Genomic DNA, 16,833 nt, shown 5'->3' with positions numbered 1-16,833 from the left:
ATTAGAACTCACGTAAAAGGGACATTTCAATAAGTAGTAGGCTTACTTGGCATTGCCCTGAGGATGCACTTGTGTGGGAATGTTATGGCCTTTTGCGGAGATTGTGATTTCGAGATTGCCTTCGCCGGCATCGGCGGCATCGACTGTGAATTGTACGGGACGACCTACGGTACCCTTGGAGACGGAACCCACAGCTACCTTGGTAGCGTCATAGGACTTGGCTACGAAGGGCGTTCCCTGTACCGGGTATCCGTTGTACTCTACATTGATCGTGTGAGCTCCGACATGATTCGGGGTAAACTCGGCGGTGAATCCTGCATGTATATCACCGGTAACTCTGACCGGAAGTTCACCCTGGGGACCTCTTACGCTAACTGCTAGCTCAGCAGCACCCCCTCCACTTACGGTTATGTGGAACGAAGCTGGTCTGTTAACTGGAATCAGTTCCAGATTGGAAAGGTTCAACAGAACTCTACTTGTATCGGCTACAGAGCATACAAAAGGACAACCGATTACGGTTTCCCCATTAAATTTGATATCGATCAGATGTGGCTTCGCTTGTTCCGGGGTAAAAGATACCAAACAACGTCCCCCTCCTACCACCTGAACGTGATTCGGAACTTCACCCTCATTTATCGAAATCTCCAGCTGTCCCTCGCCAGCCGCACTAGCATCAACCCTAAACTGACAGGGCTGTCCCACAACTCCTCCATTAACATCCGTAACCTGAATTAGGCTCGAATTGTAAACCTTGGCAATCAGTGGTCCCCCGACCAGAGTTTTCCCATCAATCGAGGCCTCAATGATGTGTGTTCCCACCTCTGACGGGACAAATTCGATCCTCAACGCACCGTTGGCCGCCTCGTGGGTGACCCGCGCATTGACCTTGCTCTTGCTGGGCGAGAGCACGGTCGCCACGCAGTCACTGCCCCGGATGGAAGCTCCAGGAGGCGGCAGCACCTCAAAAACCGCCGGCACATTAGCCGGCACCAGCCGTGTGGATTCACCGAGAGCCGTCAGCCCCGGTGAGGACATGATGTTGATATTCCACGGTGAACCTGCGGAAAAGGAAAAGAAAGAAATTTATTATAGCAATTTTCCATTTATGTCGATAGATTTAACACTAAGCCTAACAGAGAATGCTGGAATATGTCCGTGTATAAAAGTAATTTGCATAATTTGATACATTTAAACGGTTAAATTCGGGGTAAACTTTCCTTGGGTACAAAGTCACCAATTTCAAGAATACAATTCCGACCATTTTGAAAAATACTTTGTTTATGCCTTTGATTTTTCCATTCGTGTTGATTAAATAAATAAATTATTTCATTAAAATTTGGTTGAACAAAATTCAAAGTTTGTATGGGATAAGTGACTTCCCAAGCAACCAAAAGTCACATATCTACTTAAACGCGTGCCTCCAAAGTTTGAATTTCGCTGAAAAAAGATTCCAAAGGGAATTTATACCGAATTTTCTCTTATACGAGAATGAAATTTACAAAATGTTCCTCAAATAGTCTTTTCCGCAACATGTCAATCACATCCATTCAGTATAAAAGTTGCAAATTCGGCCTCAAATAGCCTTCTATGGACTTTAAGTTCCAAACATCAGCTCAATGATTATGCTGGTTAAGCTGAGTTTGACCTGTTTAACGAGGCTTTTGGTTGCTTGAGCTTTTTTATGAAACCATGTAAACCATGTATCCATAACATTATTATGAAAACTTATTTCTTCAAGCTGCATCGCTACAGTACACTGCATCTTGTAGACGATATCTTTATCTTTAATTTGCATCTAAAATGGGATGCCCAAAATTGCAAAATGTAAAATTTGGCGTGAAAAAGTGCTTTTTTGTAATCTGCCGTGTTACGCCGAAGTGACGCATAAACTAGGCTTACCAGATACTTTCTGAAAAAAGCGGCACATTTAACAACAAAAAAGCGGGACACAGCCGAAAAAAGCGGGACGTTTAAGAAACTCTTGAAAAAGTTAAATTTAACTGTCAAACTTATACGTATACTATCAGACAAAGTTATTCATAGAAAGTACACAAAGTTTTCTTTTAACGCCTATAGATTTTGTTTAGTTTTTCTTACATGACTTCCATTTACACGGTTTTTTGCAATAACCATGGTTATTTTCCACGGTTCTCGCAAATCAACACGTTATTGAGAGAAACATTTCAAATTCAACTTGTAAACGGCGGATTTGATATCGCGTAAAAAACCTTTGTGTATTCACAAATATATGTCAAATTAGTTTTCAGAATTTGAAAACTCAAGAAAACTTCCATCATTTTATACTTAGGACAATTGAGTCGAATAAGGTAAAGTATGGCAATTTACCTAAGGTCCTGTCGAAAAATTAAGATCTTAAAATCATTTGGAAGCTACTTAAATAATATTTTCTTCACACTAAAGTTATTTACATTGCATTGGTTGAACGTGCTCCAAGATCGCTTAACTGGATCAAAATGTTACTGTTACTTTAGGGTTATTCAGTATTGTCTTTTTTTGAACTCTGAAGATGTTATGCTTATTTTGAGAAAAAAGGACGTATTGAGTTAGACTTTTTCAAGTGCTATACAATGACATTGTAAAAGTTTAGAAAAGCGGGACATTTTGAGGAAAAAGCGGGGCGGCGGTGGTAAATTCATTAAAAAAGCAGATGGCAACCCTAGCATAAACCATTTTTGTTTTTAGCGAATTGTTGAAGCTTACGGTTTCCTTCCGGCGCCCTAAACAGCAGCAACCGATTTCTCCTGCGAGCAGAACCAAAACATTGTATGTTTTGGTTCCTCTTGCTTGTTGTTCAATTCGCAATCGAGAACAAAAGATCAATGATTGCTGATGACAGGTGATGATGATAAACGAGGTACAAATGTTTACTTCATCACACGGTTAGGCGGGAATACTCGAATTGGGTTGGATTTGTGGTGACACAGCAGTGTTGCCAGATATTGTGGGTAAGAATATCAAAGTACTGATTGAGTAATGTGTACTTTCCCGGTTAGGGAATATAAGAAGTGGAAAGTGACAATTAGCTATCGCTAATTAATATAGTTGTTTTCTACTGACGTCACAGACGAAACATAAATTAAGATAACTCTATTCCACCACTGAAACCTGCGTTTTCAACACGAATAAAGGCGATTTTCTATTTTTCCTTTTTTTTTCGTTTATCTGCGACTATTAATAAAATGTGATCTATACAATTTATGCAAAGATAGATGACAAATGCAATCTGTTGTGTTGTGAGCCTACTTGGTTAAAGATTCAACTAGATCAAAGCAATCGAAAGATTCCTTTAAATTCAACCACGGTAAATGAAAAGTTCATATACCGGTATTTCGATAGCAACTTACTACCTTCTTCAGTGAGCGTTTTCGATCAATCGAAATTAATTCGAATTAATTAATTTATTAATTAATTAATTAATTAATCGAAATTAATTGTAGTAAGTTGCTAACGAAATACCGGTATATGAACTTTTCGTTTACCGTGGTTGAATTAAAAGGAATCTTTCGATTGCTTTGATTCAGACAAATGCAGCCCTTTTGAAACGCAACTCTTCATTTTACGTAAAATTCGTACAATTGCTTCAAATGGATATGCGTCAGTTCGGTGAATAAACGTTTGTTTCGAGTTGACAATTCTCCGTCGGAGTGATATTTATCCTCAGTCTTGCCATGCAATTGGGAAAAATTTAGTTCTTCAGTTGAAATGGCCAGTGCGTTGGATTTTTTTAAATTGTATTCGAGTGAGGAAGAAAATTTGATTGATGCAGTCGGAGAAACTTTCCAAGGTATGTATTTATTTGTGCAAATACAATTTCCAGTCGTGAATAAAATTCGAGTGAACAGCTTTAAAAATAAATAAAACTGTTGATTTTCCCACACACAAAATTTATAAAACAACGTAAATTTTTTTTTCGAGTATAGCCGTTTTACCATCTTATGGCATTCACGACTTTATCAACGTTACAGTTGGCGGATCGTTATTGAAAAACTTATCCGGTACAACTGTGTTCGAACTCGCGGACATCGGCTCAGGAGACAACAGACTTGCCAACTGAGCTATATCACAAGCCCATATCGTAAAATTAATGAAAAATAAGTTTTATTGTACAAATGTTAAATAATTACTCAAATTTTAAAATAAATGTACATGTTGACATTTGCTTTCAAATTTACCAAACAGCCTCGACAACGTCTCTATTTGAGACCCCTTTTTTGAGGAAGCTTTGAGCTTCTCTATTTTATTTTAAACAGATTGTTATGTTAAAATATAATTTTATTTCAAATATGAGGAATGTCGCATTAAAATTATAGGTACAGGTTTTTGAAATTTTTCTGTATCACTTTCAAAAAGCATGGATATGCGTTACTTCGGCGTATAAATCGCACTTTTAGTGATATTTTTTCTTGATTTTCTCAAAAACTGTTTGATATTTTCTAGATTTGTTGAAAGCATTTGAAAGCTCATAGGAAGACGCACAAAATTGCGAAAAAAGTCAAAATAGAAAAAAATGGATATGCGACACTTCGTCATATCACGGCAGTAATGAGCATGACTCTAGAGAATTACCTTCAAAAACTAGAAATGCTATACAGAATTATGAATTTTAATGAGTTGAACAACTTTGTAGAACATGTTAAAGACATTAAAGTTGACGAAAAAAAGTTATGCACAATTGATTTTTGGAGGTAATTTTTTTAACTAAGCCGATAGATCGAAAGATGATCGTTTTCGAAACTTTACAGTTGAAATAAGGTTATAAAAATTTCATTTTGAACAAGTTTGTTGAAGACTTCAAAAAGCTAGGACAAATGACATAGAAGTGAGAAATTTGATCACATTTCTAGAGGGATTAATAAAAAAATTGTTATAGAGCTTATTTAAAAAAAAAACTTTTCCGAAAACACCAATAACCAAAATTATAAGATTAAAAAGTTAAAAGCAACAATCACGGTTTTCGCATTTTCGACCACTGTGCAGTAGGGTATCCCAAAATTGCATAATGTCTGGGAATCTGGTGGCTCACCCTCCAAATGGTAGATTAGGATGGGGAGAATAAACTTTTGAATGGGGCCGACAAAAAAAAATCATGTTTAGAGGTTCCGCAAGGGCGATCTTCGAAAAAAATCCACTTTCTAAATATTTGATTTTAAAAACATTCTGGGTCCATTTTCACAAAATTTTCTATATTCTATTTTTTTTTTTTTTTTTGGTTTATACACAACACGCGATAAAGGGAAAATGAACCAAATTTATATCAAAATTGAAAATTAGAAAGCTATTTTTAAGAAAAAAAATTTGGGTCCAAACATTTCGTATTCAACTGACCAAAATGTGTACCTCACGTAAAATATTTTTGATACCAATGCCCTCAAAAGATGCGGAGTTTAAGTGCATAACTTTGTCGAACAAAGCATGTTGTTTGTATCATCGTGTAAAGTGCTATTCACGGTTTGATCCTTAATAAAAATCACAATTTAGGATATTTTCTATTTTATTTATCCAATTCGTCTTAAAAAATACCTACTTTAAAATCATAACACCTGCAGAAAAAATTTTGGATGGTTTACAGGAGGCTATATGCCAAATTTGAGCTGAATCTTACACACAATTTTCCCGTATGTTTGGATAACGTGCCGCTATTAAGCCTACCCTCATTCTGATAGCTGAATGTTGATTTTATTAAAATTACAATTAAGACTAACATTTCATCTGAAGACTGCAACTCGATTGCAATTAAAACAAAAAAGTTATAGCTGTTCAAAGATTGTATTTTGGTGGCAAATTGTAGTTTAACACACAATGAGTACATTTTTTAAATACTGGGTTCCTAACAAACTTTAAGTATTTACACCTTAACCAGATATAGCTTTGTTATCAAGATTTTAGCTTTTGCCGTTTCGAAAAAAAAAAACATTATAGGTATCTATTTTTGATACAAACAGTTGTTTTTTGTCTAAATTTGTCTGCTAAGAATGTTTATATTGGAATTTAGAAGTCAACGTTCCAATGCATCAGGTATTCAGGGTTCTGCGGTGAAATGCTCGCCTTTCAACTGGCAAGTCGTGATTTGAAGCCCTCCTGATAGTGCCGAAACTTTTTCTAGATTTGTTAAGTTTGGAACATTTTATAGTTGTTTAAGTGCAGGGTTAGAGGAGACAATTCAACATTTCATACAAGTACTAAAGTGCAAATGCAAACATTGCGTGAAAGTTTGTATGTAGTTTTGTGTTTTTAGTTGTTTTACAGTCTATATCCAATGTCCTAAGCGATGAAAAACTTATCAATGTTTTTCCTTAAATTTCTTGGAATTTAAGTTACCTGAAGTTACATTATATTAAGTAGGAAAATTGAGGACATTAAGTATAATCATCCGGAGCTGAAATATGCACCCCTCTTTTCTATAAAACCACGAACAGTGGGACAGAACAGGTTTTGTTTTGGAAAAACCTCGTAACTTCTTTAATTAAATTTATAGAAGTTTGATGTGTTCAGATGAACGATAAAAAGAACTATCTTATCGATATGTTGATGATATTTAAGCTCAATTAATTAATTCATTTTTGAAAGGCACAGAATATAATATGTTTGTCGGTAAAATGATGATAAGTTCACCTTATCTTGAACCCGATAGCTCGAAAACGAAAAAAAATACATGTTTGATAATTTTCTGCATTGAAGATACGACAATGCCCTTTAAAACGCACTATTCGCGAGAAAAATCCATCGGGTGGTTCCATACATTTTTTTCTTGAATAACTTCTTCAGTAGCACGTGTTTGCAACTATGTCATTTTAGTTTTTTTTTTCAAAAAGTTGAAACTGAGATTTTTTTTTAATATGTAATTTGTCGTGGAGTTTTGCTGAAAAATTATATTGAGGTGTTTGGAATTGGTGAACATCAGTGAGTTTTTTATGTCGATCTATTCTTGCTATAACAAGGACAATATTTTGATAAATAGGTATCATATCTTCGATTTCATGACAATTGATAACATTTAAAAGAATTTGATATATTTGATTAACATTTATCTTGAACAAATTATATTTTACAAAAAAGTAAACAAATCTTTCATTTTCTTTCTCATTTTTCAAAATATATTTTTGATAATTTCTTGTACAAAGTTGGTTGCAAAAATAATCGAATTTTTCAATATTCTTTGATAGATTTGAGTTGCGCTATTAGTTTTCTTTTAAAAAATATAAATATATATTTAATATACAAATAATGAAAAATAAGGGTTTATCACAGCATTTTTAGGTTCAGCCCCACAGTGCCACGTTCTTATTAAAAAAAATATCTCAAGAGTTATTTTTGTATCTCCCGAATTTTAAATACAACAATTTAATTATAAAAAAAAATGGATCGTGGGGAAAAGATCATTTTATTTATTACAAGCCTTAAGCCTGTGATTAGTTTATAAATAGATTTTAAGAATTGAAATTTTCATTCATTCTCATCGCTGATTAAGTTTGAATAGCTGATAAACTTTTATTTGTAATTCTCTTTATTAGTTTTGGAAGTTTGAATTAGAATTCCACGTATCTATTTACTTTTTTATTCTTTATGTCATGAGTAAGCTTTTCCGTTTTTTTGTACGTATCCAAGCTGAGCAGATCCGGGTATTGGGTTTCTAAATTTTAAACTCATAATCGGGCAATAACCGGTCAAATTTAGCCACAATCTGAATATTTGTCATAAAAATGTAAGAGAAAAGCTGGAAAATAAACACATGAAAAATAATTTTAACCAAGCCACAACTTATCTTAAAATTCAAAAAAAAAAAAAAAACATGCGAACTGATTTTGTTTAAACTAGTTCAAGATTTGGAATTTCACAAAAATGATTAATAATCCTGGAGAAAACTAGGCTTATTCCCTCGATATCCAACAACCGAACAGGATTGAGCATTTCTCAATTTTGTTTTGAAAATCAATTTTTAAACTTAATGAGGTTTACGTTGTTTAATAACAAAATAGAAACTGTCTAAGAACTACCTTTTCGTAAAAAAATACTTTGATTATCCTGTAAGCATTAGCTAAACTTTTGTGATCGATTGATAAAAAAATATTTAAACAAGCGTTTTGGAATTAAATAAGTTTATTTTAGTTTTTGTTGTTTAAAAAGACAGTTTTTGTTTGCATTTGATTTTAATGATAAATTCAATCTTGATCTCTGTGCTGATGCTTGAAACAATGAAAAACATAAAAGTTGTGAATCCAATTTTGCCATTTGATCATTTTCGCTTGTTCCTAGAACGGATGCAATCTTAAAAGCTATTCTTCTGGACCTATAAAAATCCGCGTTCCAGGTTGCAAGATTAAATTATCGGTAAAGAAATTTTTAAAATTTTATTTACAGAATATTTAATATTTGCGCAGTGGGCCAAAGAGCCACAGCTTTCACTCATTTTACTGGTTGTGCTAAACGTAAAAACTTATGCTACACAAATAACACACGACGTATTACAGGACACGACACTTAACGTTTTTACTAACGGAAAAAGGAATTAAATTTACCTTTTTTGTCGACCGGTTTCGGGCTCGATGTTGCCCATCTACAGGACGATGTCCGACTGACTAGATGAAGGAAAAACACTAATACATGTTCATACTATCCAATAGTATTCGTCGAAGGGTGGTCGGGTTGTTGAAAACTTGGTTTGAGCAGGTTGAAAAGCGGTGATATGATTGGAGCCTCATCCTCGTTCATAAGTGGCCTTTCCGATGTAGTGATATACATGGATTCCCATGCGTTTAAATGTGACGCTTTGCGTACACATTTTTTGAACTTAACCTTTCCCCAATCTATGTGATGATTAAGTTCTGACGCGTGGGCAGCTACACTTGATTCGTTGCTCCTGTTGTTATCTACTGCGTTTTTGTGCTCTTTGATTCTGGTTCTGAATTTCCGTCTGGTTTGCCCAATATAGACGGCCGGGCAGTTTTGACATGGAATCTCATAAATTCCAGATCTCTCTTCCGGTAGCACTTTGTCTTTTAGAGAAACCAGTCGATCTTTCAAAGTGTTTGAACTTTTGTAAGCCACTTTCAGACCATGTTTAGAGAGAATCTTACTGATACTATTTGTCAGTGGTGGGTGGTACGGCAGGCTGACTCTTTGGGATTCATCTCTTTCTGGTTTGAATGTGGTTGCGTTGCTACGGAGCTTTTTTCTTTCGTGTTTTCGGAGGATTTTGCTGACGAATTCTTGATCGTATCCGTTTAATTCACCAGCCACAGCTTTACATTCAAAGAGCCGAATGCGGCCTGCAAGCCGCAGGCTGCCGACCTATGCTCTAGGCCAGGGGTGGCTAAGATTTTGAACAGGCGGGCCAAATTTTAGTACTAAGGCTTGCGTGCGGACCACACAACAAATTTTTTTATTATGAAAAGCAAGCGAATTTCAGTTAGTTACCTTAAGTAAAAATTTACCCAAATATTTTGTACATGTTTTAAAAACAGATTGTGGTAGAAATAGTTTCGAGATTCAGTACAGATTTTTACCAGTTCTTCTTTATTCGATCAAAACAAAAATTCAAAAGATTTTTTTTTAATATACTTTTAACGAACTAGCAGACAAGATTGTACCTTCCAACACAAAACATGTGCTGTTCTTTGTGATAATCTCAAAATTTTCACGTGCCTAATCTTAAAGTTTAAAGTTTTAATAATCGTGCTTTTAAAATTTCTCATTTTGTCAAATTCAAATTCAAATTCTTTAAGTGGGAAAGCCGTTCATAAAAAGGATTAAATTTTTTTTTCAAATTATCATTGTCATTTGAGGCCCTCAGAGCCAAGGAGCAGATGAAAGTGACAAAATGATCGATTTGGGTAATGAAGCCAAACGATTCTTCAAATTCCAAACTCAATTTGATGATTTTTTCGAGATTTGAGAATTTTTAAACATGCTAGGTATAACATTCGAATGAAAAATATAAAGTCTCGAAAAATATATGGAGAATGTTCAAACACAGCAATTTAAAAGCTTGTTTGTTCGAAATAAGCTTTCATGCACTTATACCCTTTTTACTCCAAGCGCATCATTTTACTTTTTTTAATTAAAAAAACAAAAGTAAGTTATTATTTTCCAAATGAGATCAGAAGATTTTCAATATGTCCTAAGACGGCTGAGATATGAACGATCAAAATTTGCATGTTTTTTAGCGGGTGATCCCAAACTTTTGGCTGGCAGTGTATGTAAGTACCAAATTAGTTCAAGTTGAAATTTGAATAGTTTTTTTTTACTGAATATTTCAATTGTCTATTCGTCTATATACCATTGCAAGTAGATTAAAAATAAGTTACCAATAATAAGATATATCATTTCGATTTAATTTACAAAATGTTTCTTTTTTCTGTAAGTAAAGTTAAGTATAAATAAAGTGCAGAATTTCTTATATTTTTTAATTAAATTTTTGCAAGCTGAATAGGTTTCGTACCAATATAACTCTGATAATGATAATAATGATGTAATTTCAATATTATGTGATAATTTTACAAACTAGATTTAAATTATTTTGAGCTTCGGTTTTCCTGTTTGTTTTTTTTTTTCAATCGAAGCTGACAACTGAAATTAGAACTTAGGACTTCTAATTCAAAAAATACTAAATTCAAGTCTTGTGAGTGATTTTGAAATGCGGTGGTGAATTTTCAGCTCAAACTAAACATAAATAGTTTTTTACTTTCTCATTATCATTTAAGTGTGCTGAGTTATTCGAGTTCTTTCGTAATTTATGACCATATCTCCCTGAAGCCTTCAAACCTCTTAAAAATTATACTGGTTTCCACTTGAAGACTCTCAACGCCTCCAGAATAGTGGAGGCAACTTTCTAAACCATATTCAATTCTAAAAAAAAGCTTCGCGGGCCACAAAAGGACAGACGCAAGCCACATGTGGCCCGCGGGCCATGGTTTGGCCACCCATGCTCTAAGCGGTAAGATGAGCACTTTGCAGCAATTCAGTGCTTTGTATGGAAAATTCAAATTTTTAAGTTTTTACATCTCTTATAATTTTTCCGATGGTTTTGGCTGCCAGGAATAGCAATGAATATTTTGTAAGCGATCCATTCAGCCTTGAATTGGCGCAACGAGTTTAAATTTTGTATGGAAATATGTATGGGAGAACAATTTTTTTCATTCGAAAATCCCCAGAAATGTACTAAAGGTTTCTAAAAATATACCTTTGAAAAAAATTCCTTGATTCCTGTAGTTTGATTCAAGTGAACAAAATACAAACCTGTATTGTGCTTCAGAAAAGATATTCAGTATTATACGATTTTTTTTTTAAATTTTTTTTTATTTAAACGTTTTGACTACTTATTTGAACACTGTGAAGCCGTAGGATGAGAATTAAAATTCCTAAAAAATTGCTCTGCATAGCTGGGAACTTATTGATTTATATAAACTTTGCAATAATATTTCATGAAATAATTAATAACTCTAGCAAGAAAAGTCTACCTTTTTTAAATTCTTCATAATGGATTTTGATTTTTTATTTTGAAATGGTTATAATTTTTTTTCATGAAATTCTAAGCTGCTTGTCATGTTGACAAAAAATGAAGCTTAAGAATAGTCTAAACCCAAAATCAAAGACCGACTTCATTTCAAGCTGATTTGAATTTTCTGGAGGATTTAATGTCCAAAAATTTATTTTTCCATAGAAATTTGCATACAAAATTGAAACGCGTAACGCCAACTCAGGAATCAACCAAACCATCTCGAATTTCACACTGATGCTTGGTGACCTAAAAGACATATAAAAACATATGGGAGCAAAACTACGGCAACCTTGCTAGTGAGCACTGTATGCATGAGATATGAATATAATTCTTGAACTTTTCGATAACTCTAAAGCTTGTGTTTACTAGGGTGCTCTTTACGCCTCAGAAAGGTGCATGGTTTTTTCCCACACAGAGAAGAGTAAGTTAAAATGAATTTTTGAACGTTATTTGATATTTAATTTCTTGAATATTTAGCCAGATAATAAATGTAGCTCAGAAATGGCCCAACACTTCAAGTCCTTTTTATGGAACATTGATTTCGTTATGTCGATTTCGAAAAATAAGTTTTAAGGCACACGGCATCGCAAAAATATCTCTAGACTAGTCGTCAGTTTTTATCTGGTACGAATATCATATTTTTAGATTTTGTATAATGACACTTTGATTAAATGTGAAATTAACTTTTGAATAATAATGTTTGGCTTTTTACGGACTAAGATTTTAATCAAACAACGTTTTATTTGAAATACCCGGGTATTTCAAATAAAACGTTGTTTGATTAAAATCTTAGACCGTAAAAAGCCAAAAATTATTATTCAAAAAACATCTTCCCGGTCGAAAACATAAATCTAATGTGAAATTAACCTTTTTGAAAAATCGTTTTTAAATGAATTTTAAGACATTGGAAACGGTTCTTGAATGATTTCTTAAATTTATAAAAAAGGGTGATAAAATCAAAACCAGAGCCGTGATATAATCGAGCGTAAGTAAGGAATTGTGAAAAAATCAAAGAGTTTTAAAATGGAAAAAACTAGTGTATGGTGTATTGTAGTTTCGTGATTGGATATCGCTAAAACAAACTCCAAAACCCCACATTCTGTGGAAATAGATAATAATTGTGGACCTTGTCATGCTATTATCGTGTCGCGATACACGGTATGTAATAAGGGCAATTAAATCATGACATTTGCTATTGACTAGAGTTACCGTCTCCGATTTTGACATGTCTGATAATTCGAATTTCGCTCGTGTAATGAGAACTGGTAGTTCGTCATTTTCCTCCATTGAGTTATTTCATTTATCTTAACTCTTATCAGAATATCATAAGCTTAAAAAACTCAAGGTTGCAACTTGGAAACTACAAAAAAAATCCGAGTTTTCAGATCGTTTAAAAAACATAAAAATTAATTTAATTTCATTCCGAAGAAAACACACGTGCTTCAACCGCTATTTCGATTATGCTTTCTTCATTCTTAATCGAAACGAGTTTAAGACAGATGCATTAAAATAAATCATGCACGCAGTTACGTCGTCGTTCGGCCAGTCGAGACTAGACTGACATATTCGGTCGGAGTCATCTTTTTACCGGTCCATCCACAAGTCAATCATCCCGCCTCATAATTCTCAACTTTTGCCATACGAATTTCTCGCAACCAATTCATTGTGTGATTGTGCAATACCTATGGCCTAAGAAACGATTCGTTCAGCTTTTCGCTGGTTGGATGGAATTTTGCTTCAACCTCTTAAGCCACCGGGCAACTCCTCATGCAACTCATGAGGTATGATGTATGAATTTCCCATTAAAGAATACTGTTTTGTGGTGTACCTGTAGGAAGGCGAGGCACAAAAAATTGAATAAGGCATGCCAAAACTTTCGCGAACCCCTTTTAACGCAGTTTATTGCTTTCCGGCATATTATATATGAGCATTACTTTGGGGCTTGACAAACATGCAATTGCTCGAGTGATGTGAGCTTCGATTTCCGTCGGTTGGGAAAATTTGATTAGTTACCCCTGATTTTGATAACACCGCATTTTAAATAACTCGTTTCAATGAAATATAGTGAGCGTGCTCATGTATTTCCTTGTATGAAAATTGTCTTAATCTATCTTCAACCTCTTAATGTTTCGATATTGTGCCTTTTCATGACCGAAAAGACTCAAAACAATTCTGTTCAAAACGGACATATTTTACAATCAAAGAGAAATCAGAGCGAAAAAGTTCAGATGTTTAAAGAAAATAACTCGACCCACTTCCACTAAAGAAATCATTTGTATGCAGAACACAAAATCTGTTGATTGCAAATCGCAAGTGTACAACATTAAACGCCTATTTTAAGCTGAAATGCAAAACACTTTCGTGCATCTGTTTCGCCAAAATGCCTGTTGTTAACCAATCACGTTCTGCTCAGGTTGAAAAATGCACTTGTTAGGTTAATGCCACTACATTTAGATTGATGTATCCCGCAAAGAAACTTTGATTTCTGTTCGCTTTCGAAGAATTTAATCGAAAAAAAACTTTCAACTGCCAAATTATTGTTTGATTGTTTCACAGCTTCATAATCTCGCTTGATCTGATCAACCGAACAAGCCTTTCAACAGAATGACCAATCACGCTCACGGTCAATTTTGGAGTTTGTTTTGCAAAAGTGAAAAATGAATCTCACAAAAGCTGTGAACTGACGTCATGTTTGTATTTTTTTCCATTATTGAGCTGGACAACAATGTTGCTTAATCTTGAGTGTATGACCTTTCTGCGACCGATGATCAATCATCTACGGGAAAGCTAATCACATAACTTTCTTCCGATATCCATCATCATAGGACGCAGTAGCACTCACATAATGTTAAAAGCAAAGAGAGGTGAACATAATAGCACATTTGGAAGCTCAATTTGCGAGATTGGATATAGTTGTTTTGAATGTGGAGCGAAAAAAAAAACTTATCCGAAAGTATTACAAACTATTCAATCGACTCGATGAGGATTATTGTACAAATTCTGAAATAATGATCCTTTATTCACGATTTTGTCATTTTTGAAATGCAATATATCCGAACTAGGAAGTCATAGGAGTTTATTTGTTATTCGAAGAAAAAATACTTTTAAAACGTCAAATGATAGATCTTAAATAAAAAAAGTTTGTTTTCTCGAGAAAAGTATATCGTGAAACGGGGTAACATTAATCATTGGGATAGCTGTGATCGACATGACACTTGTTCACATAATCATCAATAACTAAGTCTAAAGTTAAAATATCTTTAAAAAAAATTACGTTTAAAAACCTACATATTTAGTTTCAATTTGGTAAAAAATTGGTTTGTTTTTGGAAAATTCAAATGTATCAGAAAAGGGTTCGGCTTAAAAGCGGCACGTTATCCAAACAGACGGGAAAACTGTGCCTTGTGTTAAACTATTATTTCAAAATCTTGAAATATCTATTTTTTCGAAAGCTCGCAAAGAAGCACCCTCCCCACTTCCTGATGAAATCATAGCGTTTAGAAGCAGCAGGATGATTTATGTGAGAGTTCATCTTTTTTTCCTTAGTAATTTTATAGTTTTGGTGTAGTTTTTGTTGTATTTTGGGGTAAATTTGAAAAAATTGGAACGTTTTCCAATAGTCAGTCGGTCTAGGACAAAAGGCTTAAAACGCTATTAAATGGTAAAGTTTGAAGGAAAAAGTTAAAGGGGAATAGTACGAGGGCCTAGTAAATTGAATGAAGGCAAAATTTCATTTTTATTTTGTAGTTAAAATTTTATAAGAAATGTTTATAAAAATTTGCCCCTGAATTTATGCAGCATCATTGTCATTTAACACACGAACTGCCTTAGTTTATCGATTACTAACATTCGTTAATGTAATGAAGGGAGATACAATCCTTTATGACCGAGAAAGCTAATTAAAACCGTCAAAATAGAGACTGATCTATGTTACACCAAAGCATCAAATTCTAAACAAACGCGAAACCAATTTTGTAATCAAATTTAAAGTAGTCTAAGAGCAAGTTCACTGGTGTTGGGAAAAAATGGTAGAAATTTTGACACTTACCGCACATTTTGAAAATTTTGCCATGCAAAAACATTTTCAAGATCTGTGGCCTTCTAGTTTTTTTACAAGACGTGTTGTATTGTTGCTATGATGAAAAAATAGCAATATTTCTATCAGATACGGCTGAAATAGAAACAGTGTTGTAAAAAAATACAACGCCCAAAGATCTTGAAAATATTTTGCACCGTAAAATTTTCAAAATGTCAAAATTTCTACCACTTTTTCACAACAACAGTGAACTTGTTCTAACAAATTACTGCAACCATGTTTCATGATCATATTATTCCAGTACTGGTTTTAAAAATATAAAACATGCCACATTCTTTTTAACAGAAAAAATAATAAAAAAATATCATCAATCAAGTGATCAATCTTACCCCGTTTTACGGTAATTTAATTTTCAATTTTATAATATCATTTTGTTTTTGAGACAGTGTAAGAACTAATTAAAACCCCAATATAATATTTCTTGTTTCTGTGATTTGGAAAATGAAATTTATTTTCGAGGATGCTTAACTTTGCCCATAGTAGGCACTAAGATTCCTCTGCTGTTCATCCAGATGGCTGTTTAAAAATACTTAAGCCTAGTTCATTAAGAAATGGGACACTTCCATTTTTGCTGATAAAGAATTTCCTAGTTATCGGACAAACCAAATTTTAACATTTAATTTATAGTTAACGCGTTTCTGAGATATTTTAGATTCTAGAGATAAAAAAAATAATTTGCAGAGTTTTCTTCAAAATCCATCATAATCAAATAGATAGCTGGCAAAACTGTTGATTATTTAAAAAATTTTTGGGCGTGGGTGGTGAAAAAGTATGCAAACAATGTCGAAAGTGTTAACAAAGTTCAAATCATGCGTCAGATCAGCAACTACTGTAAAGTAATTTGAATAAAGCTTAGTTCTTATAGAAATGGGACACTTTCTTTTGCTAAAAGCTCGTTTAATAGTAATCGTACACTTAATATTTAAAAGCGTTTTGTTGCCTGTGAAAAGTACTATCAGACCTGTTTTTGTCAAAATTTACCATTTACGCGTTTTTGATATATCAACGATGTAAAAGAAAAAGAAAAAAAATATTTTACATAGTTTCCTTCAAAATCCGTAACTATTAGATCAATAGCTGACAAAACCGTTCAATATTCAAATAATTACAGTGTGTGAATGGTGGAAAAGTATGCAAACACTGTCAAAAACGTCCACAAAGTTCAAATCAATTATTGAAGCGAAGCACATGATCAGCAACTACGGTCAAGGGTCATAAC

The 16,833-nt window shown here is 33.7% G+C and overlaps 1 protein-coding gene across 7 annotated transcripts in view; it reads right to left on the bottom strand.

Moving 5' to 3' along the window:
- LOC129757291 (filamin-C) overlaps positions 1 to 16,833 on the bottom strand; it is a 222,230-nt gene that overhangs the window by 23,784 nt on the left and 181,613 nt on the right. For all 7 annotated transcript variants that reach the window (XM_055754460.1, XM_055754466.1, XM_055754461.1 and 4 more), the window contains one exon: positions 47 to 1,058. In XM_055754460.1, the coding sequence (XP_055610435.1) occupies positions 47 to 1,058 (1,012 nt within the window). The remainder of the gene's footprint in view (positions 1 to 46; positions 1,059 to 16,833) is intronic.

The sequence above is a fragment of the Uranotaenia lowii genome, chromosome 3, assembly GCF_029784155.1.
Source record: "Uranotaenia lowii strain MFRU-FL chromosome 3, ASM2978415v1, whole genome shotgun sequence".
NCBI lineage: Eukaryota > Metazoa > Arthropoda > Insecta > Diptera > Culicidae > Uranotaenia > Uranotaenia lowii.
The sequence above is the reverse complement of the archived record's forward strand: the minus strand, read 5'-3'. Positions and strand labels throughout refer to the sequence as shown.